Source organism: Typopeltis vanoorti, chromosome 5 (genome assembly GCF_054136105.1).
Source record: "Typopeltis vanoorti isolate ZY-2024b chromosome 5, IOZ_Tvanoo_1.0, whole genome shotgun sequence".
Classification (NCBI taxonomy): Eukaryota; Metazoa; Arthropoda; class Arachnida; order Uropygi; family Thelyphonidae; genus Typopeltis; species Typopeltis vanoorti.
Genome location: NC_143553.1, coordinates 171,119,996 through 171,140,896, shown reverse-complemented (window position 1 = coordinate 171,140,896; position 20,901 = coordinate 171,119,996). Strand labels below are relative to the sequence as shown.

The 20,901-nt window shown below is 38.4% G+C and overlaps 1 protein-coding gene across 3 annotated transcripts in view; it reads right to left on the bottom strand.

Annotated features, from left to right (window-relative positions):
* The window catches only part of muc (dihydrolipoamide S-acetyltransferase muc), a 277,556-nt gene that overhangs the window by 238,242 nt on the left and 18,413 nt on the right, over nt 1–20,901 (bottom strand). For all 3 annotated transcript variants that reach the window (XM_090392923.1, XM_090392924.1, XM_090392925.1), the window contains exon 3: nt 2,890–3,119. In XM_090392923.1, the coding sequence (XP_090249049.1) occupies nt 2,890–3,119 (230 nt within the window). The remainder of the gene's footprint in view (nt 1–2,889; nt 3,120–20,901) is intronic.

The following is a 20,901-nucleotide window of genomic DNA, read 5'->3' as shown; positions in this document are numbered from 1 at the left end:
AGTAATACAGTGATACCCCAAAGTTATGCGGTAGGTGGGATCAATGAAAAGTGCGCAAGTCGAATTCGCATAACTCGGGGTATAATTTTGCATGTAATTTATATACCTGAACATCCTGGAGGTATAATTCAAGCATTGGTACCTGAAGCTAAATCCAACAAAAACTGTGTCCATAGCATTCCACCTGAACAATGCAGAGGTGAATTAACACCTCAACCTCTCTTTCTGTGGCAAAACAGTAGAACATGAGCCTCATCCAAAATACCTTGCCGTGAGCCAGGACAGAAGCCTAGTCAATAAAAGGCACATCACCAACCTGTCCAACAAAATTAAAACGAGAAATAATATCATCTCATGGCTTGCTGGAACAACCTGGGGTTGTGGTGCTGATGTCTTAAGGGCATCTGCACTGGCCCTCTCATTCTCTACAGCAGAATACTGTGCGCCTGTCTGGGAAAGAAGTGCCCACACTTATAGACACCCAGCTAAACTCTACCATGCACACAATTAGTGGGATACTGAGAAGCACCCTTCTCCCCTGGCTGCCTGTCCTATTTAACACTGCTCCACCAAATATATGGAGAAGCCAAGCCTCGATTAAAGTCTTTAATAAAGTAATGAGTAACTGGCTCCTGCCCCTGCACCAGACTCTCATAAATCAATCTAGTCTTTGCCTAAAATCAAGAAACCCTTTCTGGTCCATCGATGAACTCTTTTCAGCTGCCTTACCATCAACACCTGACATGTGGAGAGAAAACACTGGTCCAATGATCTTCCAACAAATTGTTTCCTGGTTGATCCCTGTGCTCCGCAGCCTGGTTTTGCCCTTCTTGGAAGATTTGGTCATCTATCAACAGGATCAGAACTAACCAGGGCAGATGTGGCTACCTACTGCATAAATGGAGACTGTCAGACCACTCTTATTGTGACTGTTCCCCTGTGGCCCAGATAATTACTCATATTGTGAATGACTGCCCAAGGCACCAATTTCATTTTGGTGGCCTCCAGGACATCCACAAGGTGCCAGATGAGGCCCTCAATTGGTGTTCTGGTCTGGTCTGGACATTGACCTGTAGCTGCTTTTGCCATAAGAATAAATAAATAATGACAGATTAAGTCATTAGTGGAGGTAAAAAATCAAAAGCCTACTTTTTTTTTTTAATTTTTTTATTTTTTTAAAGGGCAAGGACTGTCTACCAACCAATTTCTTACCCTAATAAATTAAAGATGCCAAGAAATTATATTCTTTATTACTGGTTTAATCCTTTATCCAAATGTAAGCAAACAAAGTTTATGCATGAAGTATCTTCGTGACTGGGCTGCTTCTATATAGATTCTAATGACTTCACGTTGATTATCTTGGTATCCAAAAGGCAAAAACACGCACCCTTCCAGACATATAAAATACTATGCATTATGTGAAGGGCCACTGTTCGGTTTCAATCCAGATCGGTTTCAATCTTTATTGAACTATGTTAAAGTGCAGGGATAACTCCCCAAAAACTCTGAGTGATCTACAAGATTACTTTAAATCCCAGTAAGTGTCCCTAAAGGATCACTATTAACTCATCACCCCTGACCTGAATCACGACAAGAAAACTCAGCAGTGGCTCCACTCAGTGACAGGCAAAAGACCCATCACTGAACAGCTTCTCTACTCCCCAGGAAGCAAGCAAACCCCAAAGATGAACATTAAAAAAATGTCAACAATGAGAGTCAGACCCAGAAGAGATACCAAGGTTGAAATGATGCAGAAATCGTATATTTCCCATGTACAAGTAGTGAAAAGGTGTAACATCTTATTATTAAAATAAGGTAGATCAGAGATAAACGTTACAAGTTTTTCCACTTGGTTAGACTATAAATTAAAGATGCCAAGAAATTATATTATTGGACTAATCCTTAATACAAGTGTAAGCAAACACAGTTTGTATGTGAAGTATCTTTATGATGGGACTACTTGTTATAGAGGCTAATGACTTCACATCAATTGTCTTAGTATCCCATAATGCAAAGCACACACACACACCCTTTCGGATGGATATACGGGAAACATATGTCTTCTGCATTACTTCAACCTTGGTATCTCTACTGGGTATGGCTCCTACTGATGAGACCTCAATAAAGGTCGAAACCGGTCTGGGTTTCGACCTTTATTTATTCGGTCTGGGCCTTCACATAATGCATAGTCTTTATTCACATAATGCATTAGCCTCTATATGCAAATAGCAAAATCATAAAGATAATTCATGTGCAAACTTTGCTTGATTACACTTGGAAAAAGGATTAAACCAAGAATATTATTTCTTGGCACCTCTAATTTATAGTCTAACCAAGTGGAAAAATTTTCAACTTCTTATCCTGATCTAATTTTAAGCTGAGCACAGCATCTTCTTCTGACAGACAACTGGAAATTCACCTCTGGCAGCACAAAAACTATCTACTTTCATAAAATAAACCATGCTCAACCTGAATAAATATGAATGTATGTCTATCTTCTAGTTTTGAACTAGTGTTTTTCATATCTCCAAACAACATTAAACTTTGAAGGTAATAAAACAGCTTCATTAAATTTAATTAACTCCATTAAATTACAATGGTTAATTGCATTCATTAATGTAATCAAGCTGCATACATCTGCTATGTAGTCACTTTGCCACCCCCCCCCCTTGCAACATTCCTTATTGTGTTCAGTTTTGTTTTTATAAATAGTGCTCTGGAGAATTTCAGTGATACTGACAAATGTGCAAGAATTATAGTTAAGTCACATATACCGCTGAATTTTGCTTTTTTTTTTTTTTTTAAATATAAACCAGTAATGAAACTATATCTCAAATTCAAAATTTACTATATGGATGTCAGAGAGAGAGAGAAAGAGAAATAATTTACTTTGCCTATAGGAACATCCTTGGTTCCAGCAGGTATTAATATTTTTGCTAAATATCCTTCTTCTGGTGTTTCAAACCCCATGGTTGCTTTATCAGTTTCTATTTCTGCCAGAAGATCACCTTCATTCAATTTATCCCCCTCCTTCTTTTCCCAGGATACAATAGTTCCCATTTCCATTGTAGGAGACAATGCAGGTAAGGGAACCCTGTGATGGAAGGGTAAATCTGCATCTATGCATATAATAAATAAATAAATAAATAAACAAATCCTAATATCAGGAAAAAAAAAAAAAAGTTTCAAAAATACAAATTAACTAGTACTATCAAAAACCAATTTCACAAAGTTAGGAATATTTTACATTTGTACTCTTCCCTTTCTTCATGTGCAGCGTAGGAGTTGAAATGCCGTGGCCTCAGTAGTATCCTTGCATGTTGCTATTCTCAGACTCCCTTTGAGCACACTACTATGCTTGGAGGGAGTCCGAGCGCATTGTTTGTATTGCTTGAATGACAGGATTATTTGCCAGCTGTTTTGAAAGTTGACATATTACCATTAAGTTCAGCTCCACATGCTGTGGGGCCGAACACTGCTGTATCCTGAAATGGAGGAGGTGGTGCTGGCCCATGCAGTTAATTAATTAACTACAGGGGCCAGCACCACCTCAAGCAATACAAACAATGCGCTCAGACTCCCTCCAAGCATAGTAGTGTGCTCAAAGGGAGTCTGAGAATAGCAACATGCAAGGATACTACTGAGGCCACACACAAATCAGTGCGAGATTGATGTCCACAGGTTCTCCACCTCTATAAGTTTCCAACATTACATCAACCATGAAAGATAAGAAAAAATGGTGTTGCTGCAATTCCCACAAAAACTGGCAAAAAATAAATAAATAAATAAAGACAAAAAAAACTCCACACAATATACTTCCACGTCCAATTCAGCAACATCAGTGGTCTCATTACAAACATTAATAAACTGCCATTTACAAGAATTCGAAACTGGTCTGTTATTCCATATCAAACCCCTAACTAGCGTTCTCTTCAATTACAATTCACATCAGCTATCCAAATTACATCATGCTTGCTGACTTGTGTATAACAAAGATGGAACGTCCTTTTGTCAAAGGATACTAAACCTTGAATACCCCACTATATGATCTGCTCCAGCTCTGGATTTCCTTGCCTCACTTTGCTTTCATTTGCTGCCATCACTATCCTAATTCATATGACCAGACTGATCTGACCTTTCTTTTAGTGTTACACGTGATCAGCATTCATTTTAGAAATTATGGAAATCCGTGTTATAAATAACTCTTTTAATATCCTGACGTTTCGATCTTCATATTAAGATCATCATCTGGAGCATATACAAATATACAGGACAAGCTACGTTACATTACATACAGTAAGCTAAAGAAACAATGAATTGATCACAAGTTATTCTACTGGCATGACTTCTTTTTTTCACTAGAGGTCATGCCAGTAGAATAATTGGATGCCCATACAAAGAAGGATACATTGGATTGTGGTCCGGGAAACACTCCCATTTGTCTGCTGGTTAAATTCCATAGTCAGCTGTGCAAGCCCTGTGCAAGGGCTTGCACAAAGATAGACAACTTGCATTCGCATGGGTATCAATGAGATGTGAGAGCCCACTGTTTGTCTGGCAACTGCAGTTCAGCAACGTATCCACTCATTCTTGGAATACATTAACTACAGCACTCCACGAACAGTCTACAATACTAGCAGTAACATGAATACTGCTACCATTCAATTGGTACATTGCAATCATGTTCATACTCTTAAGATCACATCCTTTGCAATGCTGATAAACAGTGTGCCACACACACACTTCCAGTCTCATGTATATTAGTTTTGCCATAACGAGTGATACTGTGGGATAGAATGATAGATTGTAAAATAATGGAGGATGGACATAACGTTTTGACTGAACTGTGTATATCAATACATTTTTAAACTTTGCCATTGTGATTATGAATAGGTTATCATTTCAAAAATATTAGACATAAAACCACGCTTAAAAGATGTGTTAGATTTTTGTTAGAAACAAAATTGTTTCACATGAGCAGAATTAAAAGAAAATTTACATATAAGTGGAGTATGTGATATCTGCTATGTTAATTAATTAAAAAATGTATATGAAAATAATTATGGGCCACTTAAGGATCAAAGTTGGATAATTATTATTATTATTACGGGTATCTCCATGGAGTCAGTAGACTCGTCGGGGGGAGACCCAAACTAGCAAAACAATATCTGTTATATTTCTTCTTGAATTCATTTACAGATGAAGAGCTCACAACTAAGTCAGGCAATGAATTCCACTCATTCACCACCCTCCAGGCAAAAAACCTTGTTCTGACACCCTTGTTAACCACACTCTTCTTTAATTTCCAGGGATGACCTCTTGTTCTTCCATCACTATCACACAGCTGAAACATTTCCCCTGCATCAATCCTATAAAAACCTTTCAGTAATTTAAATGTTTCTATTATATCTCCTCTTCTCCACCTATCAACCAACCTCTGCAATCCACAAGCTCTCAATCTATCAATGTAGGGAGCATTTTTTACATCACTCACCAACTTGGTCACTCTTCTCTGAACCCTCTCCACAGCCTCCTCATCTCCAAGGAATCCAGGTGACCAGACCTGAGCACAGTAATCCAAATGTGGAAGTATCAATGCTTTATAAAGGGGAATAATAACCTCTTTATCTCTGGATGTCAGTGTGTTTCTCAACAACCAAGTAATCCTATGTGCAATCTTGGACACCTTAGCAATGTGTCCTCTGAACTTCATCTCCCTATCTACCAACACCCCTAAGTCCCTAGCCTCATCAATCTATTGGAGTACTGTTCCATCAATGTAGAATACAGCTGGTAATCTTTTAATCCCAAAATGCATGACTTTACACTTTTCCACATTGAACTGACATCTATTATTTTTTGCCCATTCTACCAGCTTATTTAAATCATCCTGCAAACCTTCAACATCAGCTTGATTTTTTATTGCACTACTCAACTTTGCATCATCAGCAAACAACTGAATATCTCCCTGTAAGCCATTTCCTATATCATTTATATACAAATTAAATAACAATGGCCCAAGCACAGAGCCCTGACGCACACCATTGGTCACCTGCCTCATCCTGGACTCGGCTCCACCATACACCACCTTATGGTATCTCTCCCTGAGCCATTCTCCTATCCATATCACCAATTTAGTATCTATTCCCATCTGCTCCAATTTGCATAACAGTGTTCCATGGGGTATCCTGTCAAAAGCCTTAGCAATATCCAGAAGTACCACTGTGTAGCCAGTTCCTTTGTCCAACTCAGATGTCATTCTATTATGAAAAGTTAATAGATTGCTAAGGCAGGATCTACCTTTAACAAAACCATGTTGGCCTCTATAGAGTATCATATCCTGATGCACCCATTCTTGAATTTTGTCTTTAACCAACTTTTCCAATACTTTTACCACTACTCCTGAGATGGTGATTGGTCTGTAATTAACTACCGCAGTTTTAGAGCCACCCTTATGAAAAAGAACCACTTTGCCTAACTTCCACTCCCTAGGGACCATACCAGAGTTCAAACTTAAATTAAATATCCAAGTAAGAGAGGGTTGACAATTCATTTGCACATTTATGCAACACCCGAGCTGATATTCCATCTAAGCCTACAGCAGTGTTTGCATTTAAATTTTGCAATAGATTAAATACCTGATTTCTTAGCTTCAATTCTCACATTAGTTACTGCTACAAGTACAGAGATATCCTCACTTGGGTGATAAGACTTTTGTAAAGTGATCACTCAGTAACTCGACTATTATATCTGATTTTGTCACCTCAATACCATCAGCACCCACTAAAGTTATCCTTCCAAAGTCATTCTTCCTTTTACTTGCCACATAGCGGAAGAACTCTTTGGGATTACCCTTGATCTCTTTGGCTAAGGTCTTCTCATAATCTGATTTAGCTTTTCTTACTATGCTGGTAACCTTCCTAGCTTGAGCCTTGTTCTGATCCCCTTTCTCCTTGTAAATTCTCCATAACATTTTTTTTTTTTGCAGATCAAACTTGATACTACTGCTCATCCATCTAACGCCTGCCTTGTTTGACTTCCTGACCATGGGGACACAATCTGATATTGCTTTCCTCAGATACCCGCTGATTTTATCCCATGCACTGCTAACATCTTTCTCCTGCAATATGTTCTGCCATGGAATGGCTGCAAACTCACTCCAAAGCTTGTTATAATTGCCTAACCTGTAGTTCCGTATATCCCTTCAAGTCCACAGATTTTGTCCCCAAAGAAAAATCCACAGATTTTGCAACCTCCCAAGTCAATACCACACGATCGTTTTCAGCAATTGGAGGTAATGAGGACACCTTACTTATGCATTAACCTCTGAACCAATAACCAGGTACAATACTCTCACACCACATGTCCCTTCAGTTATGTGCTGTTTCAAGTAATTGTCTCGTAGAAGATGTATGAACTCCATTTCCTTTTTTCTACGTGATATTTCCTCCTTCCAATTGATATCACCATAATTAAAATCCCCCATAATAATCACTAAACCTGCAATCATTGCACTAATTTGCTGATGCATGAATTCAATATCCCCCCCCTGTACTCCCTGGCCTACAGCAGCATCCAACTGCAGTTTTTTGTATTTGGTTGCATTGGTCACTATTTCGCACCAGACCGCTTCGAATGAACTCTCATTCACATGTCTGTCATCTTGATATACTACTTTCTTTGGCTGCAACACATCAGCTATCATCGACAGTACTCCTTCCCCTGTTCTATCTTCTCTATCCTCTCTGTACTGTACCCATCACATTCAATTCCAGTGACCACATCTTCTACTGACAGCCAAGTTTCACTAATGCCTACAACTTTTGGTGAGATTGCAATGACTAATGCCAAAAATTCTTCTCTCTTATTTCAAATTCTTCTTGCATTGGTATACAAAAATTGCAGATTCCCTCCAGATCTTGTACCGGCTTTAGAACTGATATATGTCACTACTTTCAGTAGTCCCATGCCGATTTTTATTCTCTCTTCTGCAATTTATTCTGCGAATAAGGATCAATAAATATACAATCAGTGCTAAAGTTTCTCTCTCTTACACTCAACCTTTTAATATTAGTTTCCCTGCCCAATTACTTCAACTTATTCAGAAAACAGTAACTTCTTCAATTGCTTATGTCCTTCCATGTTCAGATGCCGTTCATCTCTAGAATACAACTGTCTTTTTCCTTCAAACACACTCCAAACATCAACAAATTCCAGACCTCTTTTTTTGCGCATTCTTGCAATCATATCATTCATTATCATCGCTCATCTACTTAACTCGTAATTGTCAAAACAAGGCAGCACACACACTATCCTCCCATTGACACTTTTCCTCTTCACAATATCTAACAATGTGCTTAAATCTTTTCCTACCCGATTTATACCACCACTCAGGTCATTTGTACCCACCATAACTATCATCTTGTCTGCTTCATGCCCTCTCTTTATTGCTAAAGCCACTCTTTCTATTGTGCACCAGCCAAGCACTCCTCATGCATTCTACTCTCCATACCCTTAATCATAGAATCACCATATATCTTACCACTCTTAATTTCATTTAAGTCCACACAAGCGTCACTCATGGATTCATTTTCTACGCTATTCAGCATGACTCTCCCAGTTTCATTACTCAACACTCTATTACTTACCCCCCCCCCACTCTCATGACATCTCGTTTCTTCTAGGCCACTTGTGGTTTTATTTTGTTGATTCCCAATCACTCCCATACTATTTATTCACCAAAGACTCACCCATACATAATCCTGTTCTAATTGCAGGAGATATAATTTGTAGCAAATTAACACTAACTTCTGACCATCAAATGCATTCAAGATATATTCTGATCAGTCCATATCATGAACTGCTGCACACGGATCAGCTGCCTGTATTCTGAGAGCAATGAAACAACTTTAGAGAATATAAAACAGCGTATAATTGCAGGAGGAAACTAAAATGCTTCCAAATTCCTGCCCTAAAGTATCCCACCTGAAGCCAGGACTAAAAATAATATCATTTAATACTGGAGGGTTCTCCAGTGTCAACAAGATCTCATTGCAAATATTTGCAAAGATAATGACTGTGATGTGCTCTGCCTGCAAGAAACACACAGAGGGGAAGGTGCTGCCAGACCTTACATCCATGGCATGAAACTCAAAGAGACAACTCATGATAAATATGGTAGCAAAATTTACTAAAGAAAACTTAATTCCATCATCCATTGACTTAATGAACAACAGACACATTGAGATTATTACAATATCATCAAAAATATCTCAATCAACTCAATTTATAAACTGCAAGAAGAAGCTTTCTCCTTCCCCAACATCTTGCTCAATAATAATGCATACATGAATAATGTGGTATTAGGTGATTTTGGGTGACTGGGGTTACACAAAGTACAATGAAGATGGAGAACTTGTTGAAAAATGGGCTGAAACCTTTTCTCTAAACCTGATACATAATCCGAAACTCCCTGCATCTTTCAATAGTGGCAGATGGAAACAGGGCTATAGCCTGGACCTCATATTTGTTAGCTCAAAAGTATGCAACACTTGTTAAAAAGGTTTCAAATCCCATTCCACATACTCAACATAGACCTATAATACTTCAACTCAACCCAGCCATTATGCCTAACACAGTCCCTTACAGACAACGATTTAATTTCAAAAAAAGCTAATTGGAAGCGTTTCATGGAATATCTTGACCACTCCATAGGGCCAGCCCTCCAAACCTTTGAGAATATCCCTAATTCATAAAAAAACTGAGGAAAATATCCACCAAACACATCCCCCAAGGATGCCTCCCAAACTACAGGGGTAGCCTAAAAGAAATAAACAGTTTAAATGCTGCTTAAGGGTCAAAGCTGTATAACTGAGAGGAGACCTCCACATAGCCTTTAAAGGAATGCGGAGAACCGACCAGGGCTTCTGACCTAATGTCCAATCCTCACCTTCTCGTGGTGCACCCTGTTGGGTATCTACTTGGATACTGAACGAACGAGGATGGGATGGCAATTTGGGATTTAGCCGACCAAATTGTATTCTTATTGGTTAAACCAAAAAAAAAATGATGGTACAACATGACAAAATTTCATGTCGGCTGGAGCGTCGCCCGGTTAAACAAGGGCCCCCGTTGTATTCGCCAGGGAACCAGGGCGAACAGCGAAAAGTCAGCTACTGGAACAAATCTGAAAACAAACCCCAACTCAACATCACCAGAGTTAAAGATCCGTACTATCAATGTAAGAAGCCTGAATGGCAAAGAAATGGAACTAGCTGAGGAATTAGATAAGTACCAGATCGACATAATAGGGGTGATTGAAACAAAAAAGACCAAAACTGGTGAGATCTTTCTGAGCAATAAATACAAAATGTTATATTCAGGCAATGACAATCAAGGAAAAGAAGGAGTAGCCATAGTATTCAACACAAAATACGAGGCTAATCTTCTTGAATGGCAGTCAGTCTCAAGTAGAGTAATGTGGGCAAATATGAGAATGGGGAACTGGACAATGAGACTTATTTGTGCCTATGGTCCCACAGAAGGTTCTACTAAGCTAGAAGTGGAGGAATTTTTTGATGCTTTAGAAAAAGCAACTGACACAATGAAAAAGGAAAAGTTGGTCCTTGTTGGGGATCTAAATAGCAGAGTAGGAAATAATTGTCAGACATACAAAAATATTTTGGCAAAATTTGGAGAAAAGAGCAAAGCTAATAATAATGGCAAATACCTGTTGGATTTCTGCTCAGGACATGGACTGTTGGATCATGGTTATTACTAACACCATGTTCCAACATAAAAATGTGCACAAATTCACATGGAGAGAAGAGGCAAGGAATAAGAAAAGTCTCATTGACTATGTTATTGTTGATAGTGATGTTTTCTCCCTAGTGCAGGACACCAGAGTGTACAGAGGATTTGAAATTGGAAGTGATCACTATTTAGTCTTGAGCAGGATAAAATTAAATTTCATATTGAAAAGAAAATATGTAAGAAAGTTTTAAAGCGAATAAAAGTTGAGCAGCTCTCAGATGTGAACTGTTGACTAAAATTCAGAAAGATTATTGAAAAGAAAATGAAAGAGTTCGAGAACAGGAATCAAACCTTGGAGATTCAGTGGCAAGCCTTGAAGAAAACCCTGATTGATTCACCAGAGAGGAATGTGGTGAGGTTGTCTGCAAGGATATGAAAATCGGAACTCCCTGGTGGACACAGGAAGTTAAAGAGGCAGTGAAGGAAAAGAAGAAAGCATATCAAAAGTTCCTGGCAAATAAGTCAGCTATTACTCTTACAGAATACAGAGACAAATGTAAGAAAGCTAAACAGTGTGTAAAACTAGCTAAACAAAAGTCATTAGAGGACTTTGGCAAGAATATAGAAAATAAATATCAAGAAGGTGGCAAAATATTCTGGAGGTTGTTGAAGAAGCTTAGGAATGGAGGAAAGAGTGCTGTAAAAGGAGTCAGAGATGATAAAGGTGACATGAAAACGGGAGAAAAAGATATCCTTGAAGTATGGAGTAATTACTTTGAAAAACTGCTAAATGAAACAAGTAGTGATGACAGCACAGTGATAAAAAACACTGACCAGGCATGCAGTCAGGAATACATATCCATACTTGAAGTAGAAAAAGCCATCAAAGGCTTGAAACATGGAAAGGCAGCAGGAGTAGATGATATTCGACCAGAAATGCTGAAGTATGGTGGTATAAAAGTCTTACAGTGGCTGCACTGCATAGTTCAGAAAGCCTGGACAGAGGGACGAATTCCCGATGATTGGAGTAGAGCTCTCATAGTACCCATATATAAAAAGGGAAATAAAACTGAATGTGAGAATTACAGAGGTATTTCACTACTGAGTGTTCCTGGCAAGATCTATGCAAGTATACTTGAGAAACGGTTGAGAAGAATTGTGGAAGAAAAGCTTGCTGAAGAAAAAGCTGGATTCAGGCCAAATAGAGGCTGTCAGGATCAGATCTTCACTTTACGACAAATAGTCGAGAAAGCATGGGAATATAACAAAGATCTGTATTTAAGTTTTGTTGATTTGGAAAAGGCACATGACAAGGTGCCAAGAGAGAAGCTATTCAATATGCTACAGTTATATGGTGTTAATGGGGCATTATATCAAGCAATACATAGTCTTTATTTGAGTTGTAAGCCAACAGTTAAAATTGAAGGAAGTATGGGAGAGATGGTTTAATGTTAAATCTGGTGTGAGACAAGGATGTACATTATCCCCTCTGTTATTCATTATCTATATGGATCACATTATGAAGGAAAGTGGTATTAAACCTGATATCAAAATTGGAGATGTTAATGTCAGCTCTTTGCTTTATGCGGATGATGTTATACTTCTAAATAAATCCGCTACAAGTCTGCAAGATTCTCTGACTAAATTGAATAACTCTTGTAATAGATATGGTATGAAGGTCAGCAATAAAAAGAAAAAGACAATGAAAATAGGCAGAATCATTGAAAATGTCAACTGTGTTGTGAATAGAGAACCTGTGGAACAAGTAAAACATTTCAGCTAATTAGGCACGATTTTTACTGAAGATGGTAAATTAAATATAGAAATAGACAACAGAATCAGCAAAGCTGGTGTGGTGGGAAGTCAACTGAATAAATTCATATGGAAAAAGAGAGAAATTAGTCGGAACACTAAATTAGCTGTATACAAGACAGTGTTCGAACCAGTTTTAACTTATGGATCTGAGAGCTGGGTCAGAAGTAAAACACTTGACCAAAGACTAGAGACTGCAGATATGAGAGTCCTGAGGAAAGATTAGAGGCATGAACAGATGGAATCAATGGCAATATCATATTAAAAATGAGGATATTAGGAAAGAACTTGACATTGGCAGCATCCAGGAATGCGTTAGCACAGCTAATCTCAGGTGGTATGGTCACTTAAATAGAATGGGAGAGGAAAGATTAGCAAAACAAGTGTTCTCTGCCAGGATGGCAGGAAAACGACCCAGAGGAAGACCAAGATATAAGTGGACTGATACGGTACAAAGTACCTTAGACGATAGAAATATAAGATCTGATAATGTTGGAGTCTTGACAAGTAACAGACTGATTTGGAGGAAAATTGTAGATAGGAAGTTAGTAATGATGTAATTTTTTCATGTAGTACTGTCATATCCTGTACACCCCTTGAGGGTACATGGCAGGAATTTGATGATGTTGATGATGATGATGAAATGCTTTATAAATTGAAATTTGTTCGTTACATCAAAAAGCATTTAGTACTGTTTTATAGAAAAAGTCCTCAAATTTACGACCTCCGCTTTTCTTTTGTCTTCGTGACATCAGCAGCACGTGAGCACTTGACGTAAGTCGAGCAGTATGGCCGCTAGCCAGGTGGAGAAGGCTTTATGCATTATTGAATTTGCAAAAACAAATTCTGTTATTGTTGTGCAGGGTCGTTTTAGAACACGGTATGGTAAACAACCACCTACAAGGCAGTCAATCTATGAATTGGAGCAAGAAATTTAAAGAAACTGGTTGTCTGTGGAAGGGGAAATGTCCTGGGAGACCACCTGTATCTGAGGAAACAGTGACTCGTGTTTGTGAGACTTACACGCACAACCCGAAGAAGTCGACAACACATGAAAGTTTACAACTTCAAGTTCCAGAAAAGACTGTGTGGAGTATCTTGTGTAAACGTTTACGAATGTTCCCTTACCGGTTGCAAGTATTGCAGAATCTCAATGAAAACGACAAAATCCTCCGTCACTCATTCTGTATGGACATGCAGCAATGGAGTGAAGAAAGTGATGATTTCATTTCTTTAACCGGCTAATTTTCGGTGACGAATCAACTTTCCACATTAGTAGTACAGTGAACAAACACAATGTTCGTATATGGGGAACTGAAAACCTGAGAGCTGTAGTGGAGCATGTGAGGGAGTCACCTAAAGTAAATGTTTTTCACACTGTATCCCATAAAAAGGCGTATGGACCATCTTTTTCCAGGAAAAAACTGTGCGTGAATTAACTTACCTCGACATGTTACGTGAGTGGCTGATGCCTCAACTACAAGAAGACAATGACAATTTCATATTTGTCTGAGATGCGCTCTGCCGCACTGGCACCTTGAAGTTAGAAATTACCTAGATGAAAATATGCCTCAGCATTGGATTAGATGTTCAACCACCCAGAACTCTTACATGTTGGCCACCAAGAAGTCCGGATTTAACACCCTGTGACTACTTCTTATGGGGGTACATAAAGGACAGAGTTTTTGTTACTCCCCTCCCAACAAGTATGGACGATCTTAAACAACGCATCACAGTAGCTGCTGCGACTGTTGACATGGACATGCTGAGAAGTGTTTGGGAAGAACTGGAGACTATCGCATTGATATTTGTTGTGTTACAAAAGGTTCACACATAGAACACTTGTAACTTACTCATGTAAACTTCAGGATGTACTCTTCAAACCATGTAAGCATTTCAGCCATGCTATTAAAACTCTTCTTTCTGTAAAACTTTGAAAGTGTCTATTTCTTTTAGGCTAACCCTGTACATTCCAGGCCTTTCCAATGGTACAAGCTCAGTATACTAATTACTTACAACTTTACAAAAGCAACTCCTTCTCAGAAGAGACTATAAATGCAGGAGAAAAATTATGCTCTGAGATGGCAGAGGAGAGGTGTTCCTCATTGAAAAAAGAAATAGAAGCTCTTGACATGACTCATAGTATCAGAAAGGCATGAAACTTTATCAACAGAATTAGGAAGAATTTCACTAAGCCAAATGAGCATCCACAGGCAACAGCTAATCAAATTGCTCACTAGCTGCTGCTGAACAGAAAATTCCTTAAAAAGCATCCAAAAAATAAGATATTTAGAACCCCAAGTGAGGAATAAAATATAATTAACTCAGATTTCACGATCACTGAACTCAACTCTGTCATAGACCTATGAAAACCTAGAAAATCTGCAGGCCTTGATGATACCTGTAATGAACAAATTAAACATTTTGGATCTAGGACTAAAGCCTGGTTATTAAACCTATATAACACTTGCCTCAGAACCCTATGGATACCAACTATCTGGAGGAATTCTAAAGTGATGTCTTTTCTGAAACCAGGGAAAACTCCAACCAAAGCAAAAAATTAGACTTATATCACTTACTCAGCCAACCACTTTAAACTCTATGAATGATGAATTTTGAATAGATTACAACACCTAATTGAAACCCATCTTATTGCTGAGCAGGCTGGTTTTAGACTAGGCAAATCCTATACATCACAAATTCTGAACCTTACTCAATACAGCAGAATCTATCTTAACCGGCAAGAACGGGACTTTGCCGATTCCGGATACGAGATTTTGCAGGATAATTGAATATATATTTCGAGAACTTACCTGTTCATGTTTTGTGATGCCATATGTATAAATTGCATTCAAAGTTCGTAAGTCATGGTTTTCGATCTGCCAGCCATAATTAAATAAATAACATCAAAATAAAATCGTGTAGATTTTTTAAAATTTAAAACACATACACATACTTTTATATTTCACAAAATCAAATTTAAATAGTCGGCCTGGTTGGCCGAGTGGTTAGCATATCCGCTCTCCAGCCAAAAGGCTGCAGGTTTGAATCCCGCCATGGACGTTTGTGAGTGTCTGTGAAAACTAGTGGTGGTGTGGATGATGAAGGTGGTTGCAGTTAGTGGAGAGGTAAAGACGGAGAGCTGTAGAGTAGGTACCCTCCCTCGATGAGTCTTTTGACTCCCTGGAGGTGTTATGTAATAATAATAATAATAATTACAGTACATATTATCACATGAAAGTTGTTGTGAATTTCTTAGTGTGATGACATAACTTCCAACGTCTGCCTGCTTACAAGATTGTTGCTTGAGCTTTAAAAATTCACTGTGTATGCAATGAAGTTTCATAACATCACTGACATAGATGAACATTGCTTGGCAAATCTTGCCAGAATGCAAGCCCATTGTGCATATTTTTCTTATCTCACATGCTTAAATTTCGGGTTTAAATTTAGACCTTCGAAAGTGCCGTTGTTTTGGTGTTGCCGGTTATGAGGGATTTTACTGTATATAGAAAATGGTTATGAGCAAAAACTAGACACAGGAGAAGTCTTTATAGATCTAACTGCAGCATACGATACCATAAACCTTCTCACACTGAAAAATAAAATATATGGAATAACTAGAGACTATCGCCTTGTCCTCCTGATCCAATCACTCTTGGAAAACAGATGCTTTTTTGTGGACCTGAGGGATAGGAAGAGCCGCTGGCATCTCCCCCCTCCCCTAAAATGGCCTTCCCCAGGGAAGTGTGTTATCACCATTACTTTTCAACATCTACATCAATGATTTCCCCATCTTTCCAGGAACTAGAAATTTTATCTATGCTGATGACCTTGTCACAGCTACTCAATCAAATAATTTCAAGTCCATTGAAATTACTCTATCACTTGCCTTAAATAGTCTAACCACATATTATAGTAGTTATCAATTAAAACCAAACCCCTTTGAAAACCTAGACTGGCCTTTTCCACGTTAACAATAAGGAAGCCAACAGGAAGCTACAGATTTCTTGGGAAGGCTCTAACATAGAACATTCTTGGAACGTGAATCTACTGCTCATCTTCTCCTCAATGCAACAACGCTTACACGGCCATTCCCATACAAGAATAGTTTGGCATTATAACAGTGCCAGATGGGACAGCCTCTGCAACTTCTATGCCTCATTCCCATGGTTGGACTATTGCTTCCAGCTTTTTAACCCAAGCATATGCCAAACTTATAAACTTTGGTTTAAGTCAATAAGAATACAATTTTGTTGGCTAAATCCCAAATTTCCAGCCCATCCTCATTCGTTCAGTATCCAGGTAGATACCTAACAGGGTGCACAACGAGAAGATGAGGATTGGACATTAGTCCAATCCTCACCTTCCCCCCAGTTATATAGCTTTGACCCTTAAGCATCCCCCCCCCTCAAAAAAAAGTTTAGTTTAATATAAACCAAAATAGACACTCGACGTTTTAACCTTCACATGAAGGTCATCACCTGGCATATGCACATATATACAAAGAAACAAGCTGTACTACAATCTACATGACATGCTAAAGTTACTGACCAATTGTTATAACTATTAACCTGGTTATAACTTGTTATAACTATTAAGCCTCTAGCCAAGTGCTGAAACATTTCCCTTGTATCTATCCTCATAGGTAACATTCCACAGGCCACTCACCATCTTGGTCACTCACCTCTGAATCCTCTCCAAAACTTCTTCATCCCCAAGAAACCCAGGGGACCAGACTTGACCACAGTAATCCAGATGTGGGTGTATCAAGAAGAATAACAACTTCCTTATTTCTACTTATTAATGTGCTCTTCAATACCCAAGTAATCTAATGGGTTACCTTGGCAAAGTTAGCAATATGTCCTCTAAACTTGAACTACCCCTAAATCTCTGCATTCATCTATTTCCTGGAGTACAGTGCCATCAATGTGATACACGCCTTGTAATCTATTTATACCACAATGTATAAGTTTACATTTCTCGATATTAAACTGACACACATTGCCTTTTGCCAACACAAACAGTGTATTTAAATCATCCTGCAATCTCTCCACATCGCTTTGATTAACTATCACTCTACCTAATTTCACATCATCAGCAAACAACTAAATATTTCCTTTCAGGTTATTTCATATATTGTTCGTGTACAAATTAAACAGCAATGGTCCCAGCACTGAATGTTGCAGCACACTACTAATAACCTGTTTTCACCACAATTCTGCCCCTCCATATACCACTTTTTGATATCAGTCTTGCAGCCAGCCTCTTATCCATCCTCGTTTGTTCTAACTTGAGTAACAGAGTTCCATGTGTATTCTGTGAAATGACTTTGTAAAATCTAGCAAAATCATCCTGTAGCCATTTCTTTTTCCAACTCAGCTGTTACTATTATAAAAAAGTTAGTAAATTACTAAAACATGACTGACCCTTCACGAAGCCATGATCCTCATACAGTATCACATTTTTATCTACCCATTCTTGAATTCTCTTTTTGACCAATTTTTCTAGTACTTTTCCATGCCTGAAATACTGATTGGTCTATAATTTGCTACTGCATTCTTAGAACCTCCCTGATGCAAGGGAATTATTTTGCCCTCTTTCCTGAGACTAGAATTAATGAACCTAGTAAAAGGCACTGCCCTTGCACATTCTTGCAAAACCCTATAGTTGATATCTCATCTAATCCCACAGCTGTATTTACATTGAGATTCTGCAATATCCTAAGAACCTCCAATTCCTCTGTTCCCATGTTAGTGTCTGTCACATAGGTTAAAGCAGTAACTTCACTAGGATGATATACCCTTGCAAAGTGGTCACTCAGTAACTCAACTCTTTTATCCACTTCTGTGGATAAAAGAGTTGAGTTACTCATGGCCATCATCACTCATTAAGGTTAATCTTCCATAGTAATTCTTCCTGTTACTTGCCACATAATGAAAGAACTCTTTGGCCTTAATAGATTCTTCTCATAATCTGATTTTACCTGCCTTACCATCAGCGGCAGCTCGTGCATAGGCACTGCGGAACTGCAGCACTCCCAATTTTTCTTGATATATAAATATATTTATTAATTTATTTATATTTGCTTGTAATATTTAATTTTATCATCAACAATCCCATACATTTCTCTAATTTTGTATAAAAAATAATAAATATCCATCTTAGGAGGGCGAAGGACACTAGCAGCACTGTGTTTACCATAGTTTCATATTGCTAGTATTTGTTACATGCGCAAGCATATGCACGTCATAGTGAGATGTGAGCTATTAGCGTAATGCGGCACTGTCCATTACACAGTTCCACTGTTATTTTGGTATTTTTTTTTTCTTTTTTAGGATGTATGGTGCCATTTTTCTTTCATTTATTACTTGCTGAACTTCTTCAGTACCAGGGTCACCACCAGAAAAAACACTGGACAAATTGTTTATTTTACTCTCCACTGTACAAAAGGTAATTTTTAATTGAATTCTTACTTTTAAAATTTAAAAAGGAGAAATTAACCTAAGACCAGAACACTACATTGCATGGCTGCTATATCTTCTGCCAGAAAGACATCAGAAGAATATGCAGTTTATGCCAGTAGTAGAGTGTTCTTAGTGCTTATTGTGTTTACTCCGTCTCTTTAAATATTTGGACATTACAATTAAAGACATAACATTTGTTATAGTTTTTATTTTAGAACATTATTGGGATTATAACAGATTTTATTTTTAAGTAATTTTGAATTATACGAAACCGTATAATTTTATCGATAATAGACAATATTCTTCATGAAACAAAACAAGAAGAATATATTTTCAGTCACCCTGAAGTACTCAACGCGCTTTCACGTGGCCACAACTTCGCCATTGCTCCCAGAAAAATACCTAGTGAGGATATTATGATCCGGATCAAACGGGGAATCCGCCACCTTCCACATCAAATCACCAACAGTGTAAGACTGGATGTAGCTTGTGTCCTCTCCAAAGTAAGACCACCAAAAACCAACATATCCAACAAGGAATATAAAGCTCTAAGGAAATGAGGAATAATAAAGAATTAGTTATCACCAAAGCGGATAAGGGAAATGCAACTGTGGTACTTAACCAAAAGAACTACACAGGTAAGCTTAATGCTCTTCTATTAGATCGGGCTACTTACCTCCCTATCGAATACAATCCCACCAACTCACAAATTAGAAAACTTCACAGGCTCCTTAAGAAAGTCACTTCTTGGCCTGTAGAAGTTACCAACAGATTAAAGCCATTTAACTCTATATCCCCCCCCCCTGTATTTACAGACTCCCAAAAATACATAAAGAAAATGTGCCATTATATCCCATAGTGGATGGCATTGATTCCCCCACATACAAATTAGCTAAACATTTGGCCAAAGAGCTCACACGCTATACTGGCAACACACCATCACACATAAAAAACTCAGCCCACTTCAAAGCCAGCATAGAAAACCTTACACTCCAACATACTGACATAATGGTCAGCTTTGACATCTCCTCCTTATTCACAAATGTCCTACTCAAGGAAACTTTAGAGCTAATCCAAGCTAAATTTTCTCCCGATATCTCAGCCCTATTTCAGTTCACAATGAACTCAGGCTATTTCGTTTGGCAGGGAAAATTCTACAAACAAATAGAGGGGACAGCCATGGGTTCACCACTCTCCCCACCCTTGGCCAATTTCTTTATGGAGACCTTTGAAGAAAAAGCCTTAGCCTCTGCCCCACAAAAACCAACCATATGGCTTCGCTACGTTGATGGTGTTCGCTATTTGGCCACATGGCTCTGAAACACTCCTCTCCTTCTTAACACACTTAAACAACCAACACCCCAGAATCAAGTTCACCCTGGAAAAAGAGGAGAACAACAGCCTCCCTTTCCTAGACACACTAGTCACCCACCAGCCTGATGGTGGGTGACTAGTGTGACTTGGTTTTCTCAGTTTATAGAAAACTCACCCATACAGGCAGATACATTCACCAACAATTCCCCCCCTCACAACAATATGGAGTGGTGAAAACACTATACAACAGGGCTAAACTAATCTGTTCTAATGACATGGCCCTAAACACTGAAATAAATCACATCCTCAACATTTTCTCAGCCAATGGCTACTCCCCCAAAAAAATCCAAAAAATATTAAAACCTACAAACCACAGCCCCCCCCCTCCCCTTCCACAACAAGGATTACTCTAAATCCATCGCCATTCCCAACATCCGAGGCACCTCGGAAATAATTACAAAAAATTTTAAAAAAACATGACCTAACCTCCTGTTACAGGCCTTACAGAAAATTGGCATCCCTTATCCACTCCACCAAAGACCAACCACTTCCCCTA